This window comes from Sylvia atricapilla, chromosome 6 (assembly GCF_009819655.1).
Source record: "Sylvia atricapilla isolate bSylAtr1 chromosome 6, bSylAtr1.pri, whole genome shotgun sequence".
Classification (NCBI taxonomy): domain Eukaryota; kingdom Metazoa; phylum Chordata; class Aves; order Passeriformes; family Sylviidae; genus Sylvia; species Sylvia atricapilla.
The window spans coordinates 49,630,412-49,652,210 of record NC_089145.1 but is presented as its reverse complement, the minus strand read 5'-3'; the positions used below and the strand labels follow the sequence as shown (position 1 = coordinate 49,652,210).

Genomic DNA, 21,799 nt, shown 5'->3' with positions numbered 1-21,799 from the left:
TGTGGTCAGCCCCATATCCCACACCTGTGGGGAGAGGTAAAGCCCCTCCCACCCTTTCTTTCTGAGGCAAGGATCACCCCTGCAGACAGTTACTCTGTGCCAGAGTAGGGAGAACATCTTCCTCTACAAGGGTGAAAACAAGATGCATTGATACAAGATGTCACTGTAAAATATCCCCAATGGGAGTTAAGCACCTCCTCAACAACACACCCATCATGATAAATATACATTAATACTCTAACTGTGATTATTCAGGAAAATTCTAATTTTTGAAGCCAGCTCTAATGAATGAATATTTAAATATATTCACCCATTTCAATTTTTCCTTTGCAATTTATGAGTCAGAGCAGACATGCACGAGCTGCAGAGCCACAGCAGCTCTGTAGTATTTACTACACCCAGCCGAGCAATGACAGCTCTGTGATTTAGAAGAAGAGAAACAGCAGCAAGTCCCAGAATTATTAAAGTTGTAATGTCAATGTCAGCCAGCATTCTTTCCCATTCCAGGTTTTCACATGTGGCATTGAAAAAAAGATCACAAGGAATAAAAGTATCTTCAGCACATAAGGGTTATAAATTTCAGGAGGCTCTTACTCAAGAGGTTTTTTGTTAAAGTAGAGCTTTTATTGCTACAGTAGAAATCCTCTTAATCTGGAGGCCATGGACATGGGGAGGAAGACCTACACTGAGTGTCCAGACAGCATAGAACCTCTGACCTCAAGAAATGACTGTGCCACCAACCCGAGGAAGTGGGGACAACAGCAGCAGCACTTCTAACAGATAAATTACGAGTATTGACTCTGGTGGGATTATTTTTGGCAAGGAGATAAATCCAGATTTGTGTTCTCTAGACTTAAATTTGTCAATTTATTTCAATGGACCTTCAACACTTCACAGTATTTATCCTCCACAAATAAGGGAAATGCTCTTATCCCTAAAGCCCTGGGAGTTACACTAAGATGACATGCCTAATCCCAGAGAGATAGTAAGGAGTTAGCTATTTTAGTTTTAGCAGATTTTAAGGCACTTGGCCTTTTGCTTATGCTATAACTTGAGCAACAGATAAAGAATGAAAGCTCAAGTTTTCAAGCTCAGCCTTAGCACAGAAACTGAATCATTGTTTTCTGATTGATCCCCAGTTACCTGTGCTTTCAGAGTCCACAATAGCCTGAAGGCAAGGAAGGAAAGACCTAACACTGGAAGAGAGAAAATTCAAAAATTAATATGTGCATCCAAACCATTAAAAGGCCAAATTATTTCTAAGATAGTCATGCTTGTCTACAATAAAACTGTTTTTTTTTTTCCGTATTTTGCCCAGAGAATACATACACTGCCAGAGAAATTATGTAATTGAGCTGAGAACTTGCATCTTGCTGTTTTGAACCAGCTTGGATTTTCCTGACAAGCTGCAAGGATAGATAAGGGAATGGAGGCAGAGCAAGGATGATTGCTCTGTCAGCACAAAATGCAGTAAAACATTCCAGTCACAACATTTACTGTATTCCCCTGATTTTTAGGGTACATTATGAAAAAGTCCCAGGAAAAGGCTTTAAGAAACAGACTTTCTTTCAGTCTAATTTTGGAATTTTTTCCACACTTCTTTTTAAAGAGGGAAAAAAAAAAAAAAAAAAAACCCAAAACAAAACAAAACAAAAAAAACACAACATGTTTTGCAAGCTGCAGTGATATGGAGGTTTTTGCTTGAGCTGTCAGTCCTGCCTATAAAGACCTGACTTATGTCAGTAGGAAAAACAATCCTGAAACGAAATCAGTTTAACAGAATAACATTTGCTACTCAAGGAGAAATGGTTTAATTGAAAAGAATGTCAGTAAACAGCTCATTACTGAGATTTCAGAGTCCAGAAAGCTGAGGTGTGGGAACACAACAAATCCAGTGAAGTCACATTTTGCAAAGACCCAAAACAAGTATTTTATTTAAAATAGGTTTGGACTGCCTTTTGCTTTTCTTTCATTCTCTCTTGATGATGAAGATGAAATGCACTTTTTGCCACTCTAGATGACACCAATTAAACTTGATTTCTTGCTTCAGCTCTTAACTCCACTTGTCTCTGACTTCTAAGACTACTTTATTTTGAGCTTTAAATTTCTGCTTTGTTTAGAGAGAAAGTGTTGCTCCCACTCAAGCAACCTTACTTTCAACTCATGAAAATGCACACACAACTTCCAAGCCCTACCTACCAAATAGGCAATTTGTCCAGCATTTGTATTTTACTTTATAAAAAGTGAGGATAATTCTTCTATCTTTTTATCCTTTAAGAAGGATGGATTGTCTCCTATTACTTCATTATAAAGTACTTGACATAATAGTCTCTTGATTATCATTGCGTAGGCCAGGCATATTGTATTACCTGCCTACCATTACCAAATACCATGTTTTCTTATCCTTAGTATTTTTTTTTTCCTTTTGGATGTGAAATAAACATTTCCTGTTCACAGGTCAGTCCCTGGGCTACAATACCTCACCTCACACCTATGTATACCTCATACAGAGAAACGAAGGGGACTATTTGAACTTTGAACTACCACTATTTGAAGGAAGTCCATTACCCTGGGCTCCCCTTTCCCTTGCTAGGCCTTTCTCCTTGCAAATCTTGTTAAACTGAAAGAGCAAAACCCTCAGCACACAGATTTGATAACTACTACAAAACAGCTGGACTCCACCTCATTTTTCCACAGATATTGAGACTCCATGTATCATATTTCTCAACACTCTGCAGTTTGTATTTACACTCACTTGCAAGCCAAAGCTATCAATTCACATAAAAAAGAGCAATTCAAAAGAAGGCACCACCCTGGTCACAAACTTCCTTGAAAAATCTGCACCTTCTTCCATTAGTGGCATCCACACTAGCTAGACATTGATACTTAGGAATTGCTCTGGATATTCTCCTGCTGAGTAGATAAAGCTTCACACAGCTGTTGAAAGAAATAGCTCTTACTGGAGAAAAATAACCCAAGCAAACAACAAATCAGGGAAGACCTCAAAGAAGCAGGACTGTTTAGAGAGGCCATTGGACTGGAGTGGTGCAGCTGCTAAGGAGGTGATAAGGAAGTACCCCCCCAGCTGAGAAAGGCTTTCCACTTCATTGCAGAGCTCACTCTGCAGGAGCTGCACAACTGGTAAGAGCCTGGGAGAAGCCTCATGACTGCAACATTTCTGGCAGACAGCAGCTAGCAAAGCCTCTTTCTCAACTGCTCTTTCAGAGGCTGGTGACAGTCAGATTTTGATCCCACTTGAACCAGCACCAGTCTCAGATGATGCCTTTAAGGCTCTCAGTTGCTATACAGATGCTGTAGTAATAGTTGTGTCCACAAAGCAACAATCCCTCATTCAATCAGTGCTGGAGATTCCATGGGCCGTCTGGGCAGGTTTTGAAATTTGTGGCATGCACAGTGCAAAGGACAGCTGTGAATTCTTGGTAGGGTAAATACCTGGTGGGAGGAGGTAAAAAGTAAGGCAAGAGAATGAAAGAGAGAGAAGCATGTCTCCATTTCAATTCTTGGGGTACACAGTCCTAGCCCAGCATTGCACAGCCACAAACAACAGACAACAGAATGAAGTCAGACCCATCAGAAAAAAAAAGGGAGAAACAGCAACCAAGTCTGGAAACCTCCCAGACCCTCAGGATCCAGGCTACTGTTATCTTACCATCATTGCTGAGTCTGCTTCTTGTTGTCCAAGAAACAGAGACTGGAAATCAGGACAGGATTCTGTTTTCCTGTGGGTTCACAGGGCAGACCTGAGAAAATCATGGAGTCCCCTGATGTTGCAGAGCCACCTCTGTAGAGCAGGCACCAGGGCAGCAGCTCCTCAGAAATATACAAAGCGATGAAAGAAACATATAGCATAACTTGACTTACCTGTCAGAATGTTTTTTTCAATGGCTTTCCCCTCATTGTGCTGGCAGAATTAATCATTTTTTCTCTGCTCCAGCCCTATGTGTGTCAGGCAGGAGCTACCCACTGCATTCAAGTTTTGACGTTCATCAGCATTTTCTCTCCTCCCTGAGCACTAGTGGAAGTTTTCATGCCACAGTTTATTTACAGTACATTCAATTCATGCCTCTAGCCATTCTAGAGACTACCCACACACAGAAAGTCTTATAAAGGCTTTAGGGCTCATTTTAAACCCACTGAAGACGCACAGACTGTGCTCTCTGGCTATGCAATGTCACATTTAATTGCCTTACACATTTGAATCACATTAAAATTATTCAGGAATTTTGACAAATTAGAATACAAACTGTAGATAAACTACTGATCTTGATTCTCGTCAGCATAAGCCTCCCAGCAGCTACAGTGACCTGTTCTGAATTCTATTTAACAAATGATTTTCCATTGGACTGCTGTGTTGGGATTGTTTGCCTAGAAAAACAGCAGAGATTTTTGCTGGGCCAGTCATTTATCTTTGCGTGTGTGCCCACATCTTTAATAGGAGGAAGATATTTTTCACCATATAGCTCACAAATGTATATGTATTACTCCCAATATTTGTATGATGCACATATATTATATTATGCACATATATTATTATATAATTACATTATGACAATTTCATTTTGATAGAAAGTATTTTATCAGTAATTTAGATGAGTTCCAATCCTGCAGCAAGAGCATTTGGTCTGCAACCTGAGAGGTGAATTAGCTGTATTATAAAAGCAAAGTATTCAGTTTTTACCCCAGGCACAGAAGAGACATTCAATTCAGACTGCTAACACACAAATAAAACCCCAATTTAAACAATTTAAAGACCGAAAATAATCAGTAGAGAAAACTGTACAATAACATTACAGTGGGAAACAAATGTGTCTGTTAAGCAGTGTAATTTCTTGAAAGATGAGGAACTGATTCCCCTGGATGATGCTCTCTTTGTAGGAAACACTCCTGCCTCAGACAAACTGCAGCCTACAGCAGAGATGTCATTATGTCAGGCTGACATCTGATGTGTTCAACCTCCTGGAATATGAGATCATCTTATTATTTCCCTCTTCATAACAGAGGTTCAAGGCAACCTATTAGCTGTATTTCTTTTATTTATTGCACTAAAGTGTTCAAAACACTTCCTGAAAACAGTACTGCAATACAAAATGTATAGCAGTTCACTTTCCTTCTCCAAATAGTACCTTTTTTTTCTGTACCCAGTATTTCTACAGAGAGACAGTTTTGTCACAGACTTAGATGCATCTTGGACAAAGGTGTATAAATAACACCTCACCCTGGGCCTGTGTCTTGGGACCATGTAGACTACACAACTAGTGTTATGTCCTGGTTTCAGCACAAGAGAGACAGGTACCTGTTTAAGCAGATCCAGAAGACAGCCATGAAGACACTCCAAGGGCTGGAGCCCCTGAGGAAAGCTTGAGAAAGCAGGAGCTGGTCAGATTGCAGAAGAGAAGGCTCCATGGAGATCTGTCTAAGTACTAACCCTCCAGTACTTTTACAGGGGTCTTAGAGAGAGAGAACAACTTTTTATACAGTGATAAGACAAGAAGGGTCTTAAAACTCTTGGGTTTTAAACTGAAAGAAGAGATTTAGATTAGATGTTAGGAAGAAATTCTTTACTTGAGGGTGAGGATAGTGAGGCACTGGCACAGGTTTCCCAGAGGAGCTGTGGATGCCCCATCCCTGGCAGTGTTCAAGGCCAGGCTGGCTGGGGGTCTGAGAAACCTGGTCTAGTGGAAGGTGTCCCTGCCCATGGCAGGGGGCTTGCGACTAGATGGGCTTTAAGGTCCCTTCCTACCAAGCCTTTCTGTGAGTCTCCAAAACCTTCTAAGAACAATTTCCAAAGTAAGCTTGAGAAATTCCATGCAAATACAGCTGAGACTTTCAATTACAAACAACTGTGGCCAGCCCAAAGCAGGGTCTGCCCTGAAGCCATGAAAAGGGTATTTCACCTGCCTAATGATGCAGGAGAGGGATGAGCACTCAAATCTTCACCTTCCAGCCTCCTCTGGTTCCCTCTTCCCTCTGCACAATGTGAGGAGCCCTGTGAGAGCTGTCCAGGCACAACAAATTGCTCAGACACAGCTGGCTCTGCTGTTAAGAGGACACTGCTCTGGCAGGCTGTCTTCCAGCACATGGGACCTGAAACAAAACCCCACATCTGGGAAGCCACAGAAAAAAGTGGCAAATGCTTTTCTCACCCTGATACCTTCTCCTGTGGTGTTCTGTGGGCAGAATTTCAGCACCTCTTATTTTATAATCAATCCCATAAAAAAATTTTTTTGTTACCTTTACAGTGTGTTACAGGGATAAAGCAGAAGAGGTTCAAGCCTATCACCTACATCCTGGGTGCACCAATAGGTAACAGAGGTATTAAAGAGAAATCAAGCTTTATGATCTCACTGGTTGCACATGTCAAAACATTAGAAAATGTTCCTTAAAAAGCACCTGGGTGACAGGCCATCTTCTGAAAAATTAGGCATCACACCTGTATGAACATGAAAGAATGTATTTCATGTATGCCTTCTTCACAAAGCAGCATCATGTTATTTGATGGGAGATGGCATTCCAAACAGAGGGATCAGTGATGCCTCTCATGTTGACATGTACTTAACAATGTTAAGTATACTTAACAAATACTTCCACCAAACTTCAGTATGTTCCCTACAGGCCAGAAAATACTGATGGCTGAAAGGCTATCAGCTTCAGGTTTCTTTGTGGTTGTGCCCACAAAGGGAAAGGTGCATCACAGTCATTCAAAAATGTCCTGAATCATTATCCTGAGGAGTAACTGAAGAATGACAGAAAAACAATAGAACCAGCAGAGGGGGAAAAAAACCCCAAGGAAACATGAGGCAATTTAAAACAATTCTTGAGATGTGTTGCAAAAGTTATATTTAAAAGCAGAAAGAAGAGATTAGTGTAGGATGTTGTGAGGGTTAGACCTGCACAGTGATGTTCTGTGGAAGCCTTTATTGGATTTCCTGCACTCTTACAGTGACTTCATGGATGGGACTGTGTCCCACGTGAATGTAAAAATATATCACCCAGATCATGTTGTAACACTTCAAATATAGTTAATTGTCATAAATTTTTCTCCCAGAGATTCAGAGTAGTACTTGCTCAAAAGGGAATGATTGTAGAATTTGAAATGCAAGCATCCAGAGAGCAAATTAATGTCTAATTATGAGTGTTAAAAATAAAAACAGAGCTATTAATTTCAGGAGCAAATGATGAGTCCTTATGTTATGAAAAAAATAACATCCCTCTAGAAAATAGCTGAAGAGTCCATTCATATTTTTTCTATCATTCACTCAAATTACTGCCAAATTTTTCCTCTGACAAGTTCTCTCATGAAACTATTTTGTATTTGCTCATTCAGTTGCCACCCTTCAAGATCTCAGGTTCAGGAATAATTAATGCAAAACTAAATGCAAGTTTATTAAACTAGAGGAGTTTGGTGAAAAGCTAAGTATAGCTAGGCTTCCTAACTCAAATTAAAATGGTACCATCAGATCTCAGGGCAGATTAAGAAGAATACAATTTCTCTGAAATTACTCCCTTGACAGACACCTAAGTAAAAGGCAGTTTAAAACACAATGAAAAGGTTATTATCCTCATTTTTTAGGACTGCAGCTCCCAAGGGAGTGCTTAAGCATCCTTTAAAATATATGGAAAATGGGAGGGGAAAGAATAGGGGGAGGAAAGGAGTCTCAGAGCTCCCTGTTACACGTTCCTGTTGCAACATAACCTGAAGAGCAAAGCAAACTCTGTAGTGCCAAGGTCCAAACAGACTCATTGCACCAGGAAAGCAGGAGTTTTCATTTGGTGGAATATCAAGTGCAGGAGCCACTTCACACATCAAGCATTACACAGAATCACAGAGTCACAGAATATTCTGAGTTGGGAGGGACCCACCATGACCACCAAGTCCAGCTGCTGACAGGACACCCCAAGAGTCACACCCTGGGCCTGAGAGCATTGTCCAGACACTCCCGAAATTCTGTTAGGCTTGGTGCTGTGTGACCACTTCCTTGGGGCATCTGTTCCAGTGCTCAATCACCTTCTGGGTGTAAAACTTTTGCCTGATATCTAAACTAAGCCCCCTCTGACTCATTTCAATGAGCACATCCAAATTTGAATGCAGCATTTTGTATGAAAATGTTGACCCATGAGTGTTGACCAAAATGCAAGCATTTAAGCCCAGGTCGAGGTAACACTTGTCTTTTGTAAAAAAAGGACACATTTTCTCTTACTCCAGTGGATTTAGTTCAGTTGCACCAAAGAGAGCATCCAACTTATAATAAGCAACTGGAAAAGTAGGAGGAGAGGTTTCTCATTCCCTCAGAGAAACCTTGTCAGACTTGCAAACCTCCCTCTCTCTGAAGGGCTTTCAAAATGCACCAAATAAAAAAAAAATCCTCAAAGATGCATAATTAATGTGGTAGTTCAGCTATTATGTTGAAAAACAAGGAAAACATTGTACACGTCATTAATAAAAAGATTATTTAAAACTGCACTTCTGAAGTAGAGACCAGAGGTTCAAATGTAAATTATACCAGATTCTGGAGTCCCAAAAGCATTGTCTTTACTTTAATAATGACATGTTGTCTCCAGTGCCTTCTCAGTAAAGCTCTCAGAACGCCAATTATCCAAGGAAGTACACAGATTCTCAGGTGAATTTTGCAATTCACCTGTCACTGAAGCAGCCGTGACCAGACTGTAACAGCAGTGCCAGAGTTACTAACTGAACACTGGAATGCTGAGAGGTTGTCCTGCAAGCACAGCCACAAATTACAGCAAATTTATGTTGGTTTTTATAAATAAGTGCAGTGCAGGCCAAAGAAAAGCTCTTGGTTGTGGCTAGCATGGCAATGCAGCCTGAGCAAGTTACACAGGCGAGGGGCAGGTTTATCAGCTAGGGGCTGTCCCAGTCTTGCCTTGCAGCTTCACAGCTCTGGCCAGGACACAGCACGAGTGCAGCAAGGTTTCCTCATCTGAAATGCACCAGGAGATGGAAGCAGGAGGTTTTGACAAGTGGAAGCCCTGCTCAGGTCCAGCCCAGCTGCTGCCCTGAGAACAGTAAAGATCAGATTTTGGATATGATTAAGACTTCACTTCATGGCTTTTGCCTAGATTCTGAGGTTATGTATCTGGTCGAAATATTACCTGTTTGAGGTTGTAACAAAGAAAAATCAGTCCATGGCATGCCTACAGTTCATAGATTGCATGTTTCATATTAATGGCATAATAAACATTTTCATTTTTGTACTAAAAGCAGTATGTGATTTGAACTGATATCTGCATTTAAAGTAGTTGTATGCATTAAAACAAATAGCTAAGATGTGCAAATTAACCATCCAGACTGGCTGGGGGTAATAGATCTTTTATCTTATTTTATACGATTTTTTTTTAAAAAACAAGAACTTGCCTTAGCAAGGATTAAAAAAGCAAGGAAAGAGAATTAATCAAAATATTTCATTTGCTCCATTATATATATATATATTTTATAACATATGTGTAAGCTATAACATTCTTTACCTCATATTCAGCTTAAATAATTTCCTTCCACCATGAGGTGGAAGAGCTCTGGAATTTACTTACAGTTCTTAGTGGCAAACCATCAAAGGAGGTGGTTATGTAATAAACCATAAAAGTAACATAGTTCATGGTGAAGATATATCTAAATGATATTCAGAGGCAATTCTTTGCTACTTACTTATAAACAAGTGGTACTAATCTGAACATGAGGAAATTGCTTTCTCAATGTAAGCTGGTTTGTACCAGAGAAGGTACACTTTAGCACAAGTTGTTACATAAGCTGCTCTTCTAAGGATGCACTTCAGTTTCTCAGTAGAAATCTTCCTCAGGATGTTACCTGAGTTTTGCTGCCCTGCTGAAGGAAATTGCAGACAAATGGATCTAGCTGAAACTGTCTGGACCATAAATTCAGGTACTTTCAATCTTGGTGAACTTCAACCCTCTCCAAAGTCTTCCTGAAAAAAAAATGATTTAAAGAGGCACTTAATGCAAATTTGTGAAAATGTAGTGAGAATTACTATTGGATGAAACTTCATCATTCCTGTGCAGTACTTAGGTAATTTCTGGTAGGCTTCTAAATAAGCTTGTTTTGGATATCCAGGGACTGGGAAAGGGAGACGAAGAAGCTGAGTTCCATTAAACCTCCCCTAAATCCAGTACAGGGAGGCCTACCCCCTTCCAGAGACTCATCATTCCTATCCTGTGCTCGGCTGCCCTGTCCCAGCTGGGAGTCACTCTGCACATGTGGCAGGATTCATCCAGCTCTGGGGCAGGGCCAGCTCATCTTGCTGCCACTGGAGGTCAAGCACCTCTAAAATTGCCTTTTTTTCCCCTCATAACTTAACTCCCTGCATTTCAATTCTTTGAACTGTGAAAGCATCAGACTCTGGCTACTTTGCACAGAGTGGTTAGTTATGAAGAGAGCAGTGAGAAATTTATCAAAGAAAGGGGAAAACACCAAAGACTCTTTGAAGCTCCTGAGGCTACATTCATATTTGCAAGTAGTCAGGCCCAACAGCAGTAAACGTGTAGTTTGTCTCACTTCTGAAATCACAGTATCTAATGTAAAACCATTTGGAGGAACAAGGGATACTCTGAACTATCCCCAGTCTAGTCCCACCATCTGAGGCATATTAAATATGGTCTTAGAGCAGATCTCATTTAAATTCGAGGGCAATGCAGTTTGCACACTGTGAGCTAAAGCACTGTAAGTGGAAATAACTCTGAGGGTTGGTGGGTGAGGTTTCTTTGTTGTTTTTTTTTTTCCCCCACAAAAGTGCATTCCTGACAAGGTACCTTGTAGGAACTCATATATTAAAAAGGATCTGCAAGACAGTAAAGCAGTAATCAAAGGTAGACAGAGAAGCAGACAGAGGAGAGGCTAAGAAAAGGGGAGACTCTCCAAAAGTAATAAGCCTCATTAAAACTGGAAAACAGGCAAGAATGGAGTGCAGAGTGCTCTGGGATTTCTGCCTGCCTTTCTAATGACAGCTGAAATGAAAGCCTGAAAGTCTCAAGTCAGAACACAGTAAAAATAAAAGAGAAGATGAATGTGGTGTAAGCACATAGAACTGCTACCTTTAAATGCAGAAGACAAGATGCTGAGACAAGGACAGAAAAAATGAAAATTAAATGGTGAGAAAGCAAGCAGTGACTAGGAGGAGCTGGGATTAAGAGACTGAGATCAAGGCTAGCTGCAGAAGGAAGAGCAAATATTTTCAGTAGAATGCAGGCCAAACCCTTATGTAAGGATAATGGGTAATTTGAGAGCCCACAATTTTTTGATCTACCTGTTTTTGTTCTGTTCTGCTGTAGTATTCTATCTTAACAGCTGCCTGTCCCCTACAGAAAGAGTAATCCCATTGTAATGCCATACCTTATTTTTATGATGAAGCCAATAGCTGAAATATAGTGACTCACCAACAGTATTTCAGCTGAGTGAACACAATGCTTCTAATAACTGTCTGCTAATTAGCAGGTTTTTGAGATAAAGACAGTTGAATAGTTTGCATCCTCTGACACCCCAAATTAGTAATGCTCCAGTAGCAAATAATAAAGTGGTAGAGACTGGCATTATTACTTTTTGGTACAGTAAAAAATAGATTAAAATTAATCTGGCTTGTTTATCTACACAGTCTAGACCATTTCAAAATGCTGGAAAACTCTGCCTTGGCTCTAACAAATGATGCCCTAGAGAGCCCCATATAGAACTAAAAGAATTTCTCCTAAAGCAAGATGCAGAAATTTATACATTACAATGTTATGAATAAAATTAATTAACCAACAATTCATTACATTCTAAAAGCTTGATCTGACCATAATAATCCTTGTTTGCAGCCCAAACAGTATTTGGTAATTGCAGAGTGATGGAATAATGTGGATATTTTTTCATTACAGTTCATTACATAAGATAACAAGGAAGAATTTGTGTTTGAATCATAATGAAAACTTAATTGACACCACTCTTCTAAAATATTTTCAATGACTAAATTTCAGTCTATGTCTTAATCAGTTTTATATTCGAAAAAGATTTTAAGGAGATAATGCTGTGAAAATAATTTCATTGCATTATAAAACCTTTGACTGGATCATCTAAGTAATTAAACTCCAGCCATCTTGGAAATCTGACACAAATGCAATGCTAATTTCAATATTCCTTTAGATTATACGATTTCAAATTTCATTTATTTTCTCTCTTGCCTTTAATCAAGTTAAAGTTTTTTCCTCCCTGTCCACCCCTCAAACAGTCTACAGTTTATAGCTGGAAGACAATTTCAGGGAGGATAAATTCTAGACACCAGAATGACGCCTCAGCACACAAGTTAAACTTAAGCAAAAACATGGGGAATCATACAAAATGCAGTTACTTTTCTCAGCAACGATTCCCAAAGACTGCTCTCTCAGGACCCTGCCTCTACCCAAATGAGCTCTCACTGAGGCTGAGTGTGCTGAGAGCTCACTCAGATGGAGGGAAGGGTTCACATAAATTGAAGCCTCATCCAAGAAGGCATTTCTACCATGAGCTCACATTTATTTCAGTGGCATTTCCTAAGGCTGTACTTAACAAAATAACAGATAATCTCCTATGGAGATAGATACCAACTTGTAACAGGAACAATTACAGTGCTGCCCATCCTTCATATAAGACACACCTGGCTGCCCAAAGTTTTAAAGTGGTAACCGTAAATTTTGAATTAAAACACCAGGAGGGAAGAACACAGGGCCACCACCTTGGAAAATGCTGTGCAGCTGGGACTCAGCCTGCCTAGCAACAGGTGAGGGCTACTTCACTTCCAGCTGACCTCCTTCTGACTTCTGTGAGGATCCTACAGCTTGAATTAGGAGTAACTCTAAAACCACTGAACAAGTTCCTATTTAAAGGTACAGCTGGCTTGTGTACTGGAGGCACAGTGAGGAAAAGTGCAAACTTCAGGCTCCTGTTAAACAGCTCACTGCTGAACAAGGAAGCAAGAAATAAAGGGCAACCTGGGAAGAAAAGAAAAAATTGCTTTTTCATTGCAAGACTCACTTAAATTTAATGCCCTGTGTTAAAACCTGTCATAGCTGTTGGAAAGGTGATTAAAACCATGCAGGCACAATATCTTAGTCCAGACTCCAAACAATACAACTGGACCCACAGTCTTGGTATAGGCTTATTTCTGACTACGGGCAATAAGGAACCTAAGCTACAAACCAGTGGAGTAAATTAAGCTCATTAATTAATTAAAATCTGCTGTTCACAAAGATGTTCTGAAAATTTTTCTCTGAAAATCTTTTTTTACTGAGCATGCAAAAAGTGGATAGAAACCTCTTGCATTTGTTCCAATATGAAAAATCAGAAGAATAAAAAGATGCTACAAAGGAAAAGTTGCTACTAATCATGGTTTCTGGATTCCATGACAGAGACAATTTACTCAGCACAATTATCCTGTGTATGTTAAAACCCCTTTATAGACTAACCAGACCAAAGACAAGACAAGCTTACAGCAGTCACTACAAGATAACAGATGTTCATATGGAGTCATGATTAGGAATACGTATGGTTTATGTGATCCACAGACATACTACTTTTCATATATATACACACACATGCAAATAAAGTATTTTCTAGAACCAAGTGCAGGGAACACAAATTTAAAATACTCTTACAAATAATCTCTATATATGTAAATACACAGTAAGGGCCTAATGAACTTTATATTTGCTGAAGAATAGTTCAGCTCCTGTTTGAGTGCCAAAGACCCTCCCTTGGACTGAATAGCATGATGATAATTTTTTGTGTCCAAACAACATCAAGAGCTAGGGAGAAGTGCATATGTGTTTGCAATAAATTAGTGTAACCTGTTAAGTGTTTTCACCCCCCAAGCATCGATTCCATCACAAGCTTGTGTACTAACTTGTCAAGAATAATAGGAGTAAAGTAGTAAACAGAGATAGCATGTATTTAAAAAAAAAAAAAAAGTTTATTTTTTCCATAAAAATATTTATACATAGTTTCAATATACATATTTTATTTTTATACAGTCATGAAAGTTTAAATTTCAAGTTTAAACATCAAGATTTCAAAACCACAAATGTACTGGCTTCAAAATTAGGTTCAAGCTATGTGTCACACCTTTCCCTGGAACTCTCAGAAGACATTTCACAGTAAGTTGAGCTATCCATTATTAGAAAAAGCACTCCCACCTGCCCTGTGACCTTCCCCCTTCTTAGGCATAGAAGCTGTTTTGCCCTGAACTACAGTATTGCTTCTCTGATCCTCCAGTGATCAGGTCAGGGAGCTAAACTAGTTCAAAAAAGTGGGAAAAAACATCTCAGGAAGATGGAATATATATTAATTGATCTGAACATCATCCTCTGCTAAATAGTATGTCCTTAACTTTTGGTGAGAACAAGAGGAAACAGTTTCATGTTGGGAGAGAGGAGGTTGAAGTTGGGTAATAGAAAAAGCTTGTTCAGCCAAAGGGTTGTCAGGCATTGCAGCAGGCTGCCCAGCGGAAGGAAGTGGCAGAATCACCATCCTTGGAGATATTTAAAAGATTTGCAGATGTGGCACTAGGAGACATGGTTTAGTGGTGGAGTTGGCTGTACTGGGTTAAAGCTTGGACTCAATGATTTTAAAGGTCCTTTCCAACCTAAATAATTCTATAATTCTATGATAAACCCTGGTCTAAGAAAGCTACATTGAAAAGATGCATAAAAAGAGCAATGATTTTCTTAAATTTAGGTGCTTGCTCAAAGCAGAATGGGACTGGAAGAGCACCAGAAGACTGACACAAAAGGGTGAAAAATTTGTCTCCAGGGTTGAGGGAGAGAGTAGGACCACTTCTTTGCTCAACAGCTAACCACAAAACCATCTTAAGTGCATTATGAAAGCATAAACACAGAGGTCATAGAAGAAAAGACAACAGTCTCTCTCCTGCTTACAACACATCCCAACAGGATTTCACATGCCATACTCTGGCCTATTTCCTAAGCCTCTGACAGACTAACAGGAGAGAGACATCCTAAAGTAATTCTGCTTGTTATTGCCAGACCTTGATTTCTCCAGCCCAATCACATGTTGCAAGGAGCGATGGCAGGACTGGGTGAAATACTGCACTCACACAAGCTTCTTCATGTGCAGACAAAGTGCGAATAATCCTTGAAGTATGATAGTTGTAGAAAAACACTTTGCCATCTGAACTTCCTGTCACCAAAAGTGTTCCATCTGGAGAAAATTCACAGCCCACTGCAAATCCTTCCACCTGTGAAAAACAATAACAGAGTAACTCTTGATGCTGATTAGAAAAGTTCATTGTGGTATACTGGAATTTAATCTAGTACAGAACCTGCATATCTTTAAATAAATATATACTAAAGATTTCTCCAAGTGTTTATTAAGACACAGCTATATCAAAAACTTATTTAATCAAGACATTAAGCATTCATAAAGTCTTCTAATAACTATTTCTTCAGAGTGCCTATGATTCAAAATAGGCTGGCACATGGGAAAGCAAATTAAGCCAATTAATATCTATCACTGATTTATAATAGAACACGATTAGCAGACATATTAAAAAGCAAAGGTGCTTTGCTATCTATCTTCCTTTTAAACTTAGATACTGAGTTCCTGGTGGGGAAGGATACCTTGTGTCCTTCGTATCTTTTCTTTTTGTTGATTCGGTAGGGTCTCTGGGCAGAAAACAAAGCCATGTAGTTCCCGTTGGTCTGAGCAACAAACACAGGCTCCTTTGGGTGCAGGGTCAGACTTGGGCAAGTGTAACGCTCCTGAAAATGATTTTAAAGGAACTTTTGTTGTATCAAAGAGAAGATTAGTTCAAGTGATTCAAGTTATCTCTTGACATATTTGAGAGACCATGAAGGACAAGGTAAGGACAAGTCATCTCCATATGTACGTTAAATAAAGATGCTTAACCTCACTACAAACCACTGGAAGTTTTACATCAGGACAAATGCTAAATCAAACCTCTACCCTGTTTCCCTGTCTCTCTGAGCCATAATTATACTGCAGAACAGCTGTAGAAAGGTAACTCCAAGCAGATGATTCTCCATAATTCTCTTTCTGCTCAAGGAAACCCAAAGTTTGAATGTGAAAGTGAATCTTCTTCTCCCATATCCCTTCCTCCACAACCATACTATGCTTTCCATGCTACTTTGTACAGTTCTCAAATCCTCCATCTTTCCAGTTCTGGCCAGACTGACAGGAACAGAAAACATCTGATTGAAACAGACACCTTTCCCCATCCCACTCTTAAAAAAAGAAGACAAAAAAGGATCATTATTAGCCTCCTTATGACAGTGATGTGGGCTGCTGCTGGCTACAAACTCATAAATATCTGCAGTAATTAGTAAGACTTGGCTTCACTGTACAGTTCCTATTTAAGACTGAATTAAGATTACTTTCAAAACTCTGCATGGTGACTCCCTCAGAAATCAACTGCTCTCACAAGGCCTCCACCAGCTCCAAACCTCTTCTAGTTTCAGCCTAACCTAAAGACAGTGTTGAGTTTTGATGCCATGAGAGCTCTGGCTGTAGGATCCATCTGCAGGTGAAGAACACCAGGATGACAGTGACCACTGGACACCATGGGCTGTGTGGTAGAGAGGGAGGAACACCAGGTTGGTTTTGTTGTGTGATTTGGAAGTGAAATTCTGGGAAGGAAATTCTGGGTACTGTAAAGTATTTGTGCAACTGTGTGTTTCTGCAGAGAAACTGGGTCTGGAATATGGGACCAGAAAGCACAATACAACCTGCAGGAGCACAGTGCTGTCATGCTGGGTATGTTGTAGTAATGGGTTTTTTTAGAGCTGTTAACTATTCATTTGTTAATGCAGAAAAGCAATAGATCAAGTCCTGTTGGGATTTAATCTGTTTGGAAGCTGAGGGGATCACTCCCACCTCAAAGGTGAAATTTAGAAAAGTGAAGCAGAATTTGCAAAGTCATCACCACATTTTGTTTATTCACAGTGCAGAAAAGTTGGGGTGGGGAATGGGGGGTTGCGGAAATGCTGTAGCCATGTTTTTTTGTTACTCCCTGATACTGAACCTTTCTGGTCTGTAATTTATATATTGACAGTTATTTCCTTTTTCCTTTCCTATTGTCTATCCAAGGTATTGATAGATCCAATATTGTACAAAGACGCAATTCTGGAAATTAAACACAAAACAATCCCATTAAATCATCAACTCTGTGTTCTTGTCAGCAGAGTACTGCTCATTTCAGCCAAAGACATCTATATGCAATCCAATCATATTACATTACAAGGATATTAGACTTAGGTTTTCAAAAAACACCCAGAGAGTTGAAATTTTCTATTAACTGCCTTTGTAATCTCCTTTGAAGCCATCAGCCTTTCTAGACAATTTAGTCCATTAAATGTCTTGCTTGGTTAGATGTCTGAGAAATACTGCACCTGCACTGATAAATGCAAATTTTGCTTCTGTGATTATTCTATATTAGGTACCTATATGCACATATCAGGTTGCTATTACTATGTGAATATTAAACTCAATTTGTCAATAGCTCTCATTGCAGCTGATGAAAAATGTATGAAAGAGTGTAGGAAAAGAAACACTGCACTACAGCAGCTACTGCCATGCACCACTAGCAAACCACAAAGACACTGCAGAGTCTTTGCCTAAATATAGCTGAGATGTCCATGAATTATTTTTTAATAACAATTAAGTGTCAAGTATAAAAACAAAGAAAGCCACCCACTTAGATGAAAAGGCATCTGATACATCACAAGACCTTATTGAAAATCAAACACTTTTCTTTAGTGCACTGAAAGGTATGAAATACTAAATCATGACCCGACCAACAGTAGTTGTTAATCTTACATGAAAAATCTGATTGGAGATTTTTGCAGCACTTTGGAAGTCCCAGGCAACGATGGTGCGGTCAGCAGAGTCTCGGCTCACTGCATCTGTGCTTGTAAGGAATTCTCTTCCTTCAGCCAGGAAGAGTATATCCAAAGTCTGTTGTACTGCAGCTTTGTACACCCTCAACACCTAGTAGACAAAAGAGATAGTTATTTTTTGACAGATTAGATCCTGATAACCTACGTTTTCTCTCTTTGTATTAATAATTATCTCCATTAAATCACATAGTACATTAAATCACATAGTATTTTTAAACATCAAAAGGTAACTCAATTTAAAATGTTGACATACTAGTGCTTTAAATAGCTTGGTCAATGTACATAAAGAATCAATATACAGGAAAATTAAATTATATTTTAAAAGCATCAGTTTGTACAATTTGTATATTATATTTATATATACATAAGAGTCTGTTGAAAACTACCAAGGAATTAGAGTAAGATCCAGAAAGAGCTTCAGACAACACAATGTGAAGCTGGGTCTACACAAACTCTCTTCAATATTATGAACTCTTCTGGATTCATTAGAAGAGGCGAAAGAATCCTTGGCAGCAAGCTGTCACACTCAGTGAGCTGGGCTTTAAAATGAAGAACTCAGGGAGTTTGGGGTGTCCAAAGTGGCAACACTAAACACATCATTGCAACCAGCTGGGGACAAGCCAGGCCAACCAGAGCAGCAACAAATGTTCCTTAGCTGCCTCCTAAGATGAAAACCAGCAGACCAAGCACCTCAGGGGTCTGCAAACCACACACACAGCCTGGGAACAACCAGGAGGAGCTGGAGCTGTGTGCTCAGCCAGAAGGTGAAAGGGACCTGAGGATCCTCATGGGCAACAAGCTCAACACGAGTGAACAATGTGCAGCTGCAGCAAAGAAACCCAGCTGGGTGCTCGGGGACATCAACAAGGGCATCACTAGCAGAGATTGGCATTGTACCATTCCCATCAGCTCTTTTCAAGTCACGTTTGGAACACTGTGTTCAGTTTTGGCCACACTGTAAAACAGACATGGGGACAGGCTGAAGAGGGACCAGAGAAGGGCAGTAAAGATGCTCAAAAAACTGGGAAACTGCCACATAAGGAAAGGCAGGGAGAACTGGGCTTGCTCAGCTTGAGAAAAATAGTTTAGAGGAGACCAAGTTTCAGATTTAAAGGGTGGCTACAAAGATGATGGAAACTCCCGTCTTACAAAGAGTTATGTGGAAAAGAGGAGAGGAAATGGGTACAAGTTACACCTGGGGAGACTCTGATTGTGCACAAAAAGTGAGTTAGATCTACACAGAAATGGGTATCAGCCACAGGATTCTGAATATTTTAACAGCCTATAAGCTGGATCTTATAAAGCAAGAGATATTTTTAATTATTCTAAGGAATACATGAACAATTTGAATTTCCTTTCCATCTTTCTTCATGAAATTCTGTATCTATGTTGTCTAATTTGAATTTTGCAAATCAATACTTTTACTTTCTTTTTTTCTCTGATTTGCCTCCAGTGAAGAGAAACTTCAAGGCAAGTGGCCAGATCAAAGCAAATCATCTCTCTGAATATGGCGATCCTTGAAACTAGGACATGGGAAGACTCCTAGTTATTAATATCTGAATATCTCTCTCTCCTACATAGCTAAAAACATAGCTGCCTGCACTTCCAATGGGTATTCAGAGGTTAGTCCTTCTTCTAATGTCACTAGAAAACCAATAGAGTGGAGAAAGTACTTGAAGCATTGTCCTGAAATGACTCCCAACTTTGTGAGGCAGTTCAGTGCCTACCTGATACTCCTTATATACTTACTGACTACTGACTTCAGGGCCCAGAGAATTTGCAGATAAATCTTTTTTTTAATAGCCACCAAACAATTTTCAGGTGTCACAGTGAAATATCCTAAATTATACCTCTGTTTTACACTTTCACCAATAAAAGAAAAATCATTTCAAGTACCAAACACAGCACGAGAACTTCTTGATTTCTTGCCTCAAACTCAAAAAATCTATGACTGTTGGGAAAATGTTGGGAAAGCTGATCCTGCTTTGGGGTGATGATCTACTTGTGGATGTCCTGAGGTCCCTTCCAGCTCAGCTTCCTGGGATCTCAGCATGTAGAAGGATGGCAGCAGCAGCTGCTCCAGTTGCTTTTCACAGCTTTTGTGAAATACACAGCTTAGACACATCATGTTTGCATCTGGTGAAGAACCTTAGCCATGCAAGCACCCTACACATCCTATAATAAGATCAACAAGATGTAAACCTGCACACTCAAAAACTTGCACATTTCTCAGCAATCTGCCTGCTTTTTTAAGACAGTGAATATACAAATGTGTTACTTGCTCTCATCAGATTTTACAGCCTCAGAATCTGCATAATATACAAAGCAATTAAACTTTGTAAAGCCAAAAGGGATATTTCCATATTTATAGCCTCCACTTTCTCTGTGGAGAAATCACCATGCATATTTCTTCACAGAGTTATAAAAGGAAGTCTATAGTTCATTAGTAAAGTAGAAAATAAAGCTATTTTGTAGGAGCAAAAACGAAAAAAAAACCCAAAACTGAGAAAAACTGTCACAAAATATAATAGCTGGCTGGGATGAGAAATGAAAACCATACAGAAACCTGACAGCTGTAGGAACTGCAGGAGAAGAATGAAGTTAAATTGAAGGAAGTGGACACAAAAGGCAGAACCACCCTGACAGACTGAGTAGGCAGCTACTTAGCAGCAGGCACCTTCTGAGAAGTGACAAGACCCAACCACAGAGTCAGCAGGAGCAAGAGCATGGAGCAGCAAAAGTGTAGAAACAGGGACAAAGAGCCAGAAGAAAAAGCCAGTTAGTGCTAGGAAATTAAGAACAACAAAATAGAGAATAAATGACAACAAACTTCCAAATGGATCTTCATGGTAGGGATTTTTCATATTTTCTTGTTTTAAAGATAAAAATCACAAACATACTGTTTACATCTTCATCATCTAAAAAAACCCCAAACTTGTGAAATGTGGGTACATATCCATCCATAAGTTGTGTCCATCGTTGTAAAGGGTTTAGGTTTTGGATTTGCTTTTAACAATTTTTGGAGCAACAGACATTTCTTGGTAAGGTAAAAGAAGACACTGTGAAGTTGGTAATGTGCAAATACTTTTAATGTTTGCTGAAAACCTGTTTGGCTGTTACAAAAACTGCCACTATCAATTTAAACATTTTCACCAGTAATTATTAAATAATTGTTTGTCTGTTATTTAATAGGATATTTAACCAAATTGCCTGTGTACCCGAGCTTTGCAACAGAGAACTGTCTATCCAAATTAGTACAAAAGACCTTCTTTTTCTATATGTTTGATAATTACCTCAGAAAAAACATGCTGTTTTATCTTCAAACCATACAGAAGGAACTGACTTCGAGAACAGTAAATTAACACTTTGAATAGCAGCTGGGAACTTGATATACATAGTATTTCAATTGCCCCATAAAGACAGCTTTCAAAAATAACTAATTGAAACATCCCTGCTCAGGAAAATACTCATAATTAAACTTGCTTTGTTCTACCTTAGGCAATTAATTCATTACATGCCTGAGGAACTTTTCTGAGGAAAGCACCAGTTAAGTTTGCCTACCCTGCTGGCTTCAGTTTGTTAATAACAGCTTCTGCGCTTTTCCTACTTGCAGATTTATCACCCATCAGCACTGGAAAACCACAGTTCACTTCTTCAATCTAAGAATTTTATGGACATAAAAGAATTAATTTCAAAGGAAGGCCTAATCATTTCTGGTGTCAATACAATTCAACATAGTAACAAAGCTTCTTCAACAAGGCATGAGTTCATGGCTGCAGGAATTCAAAAAGAAAGGTAATTTAAGCAAATTAAATCAGTTTCAAACAGATTCTTATGGTTCTGGTGATACGAAAATCAAGCTGTGATGCTG

At 39.3% G+C, this 21,799-nt stretch overlaps 1 protein-coding gene across 1 annotated transcript in view; it reads right to left on the bottom strand.

The window, feature by feature from the left end:
* Positions 1–13,947: 13,947 nt before the first annotated feature.
* The window catches only part of WDR25 (WD repeat domain 25), a 60,123-nt gene continuing 52,271 nt past the window's right edge, over positions 13,948–21,799 (bottom strand). The window contains exons 5-7 of the mRNA XM_066321888.1: positions 17,849–18,019; positions 15,634–15,774; positions 13,948–15,251 (exon numbers count right to left, since the gene is read on the bottom strand). Coding sequence (XP_066177985.1) covers positions 15,030–15,251; positions 15,634–15,774; positions 17,849–18,019 — 534 coding nt within the window. The 3' untranslated portion in view covers positions 13,948–15,029. The remainder of the gene's footprint in view (positions 15,252–15,633; positions 15,775–17,848; positions 18,020–21,799) is intronic.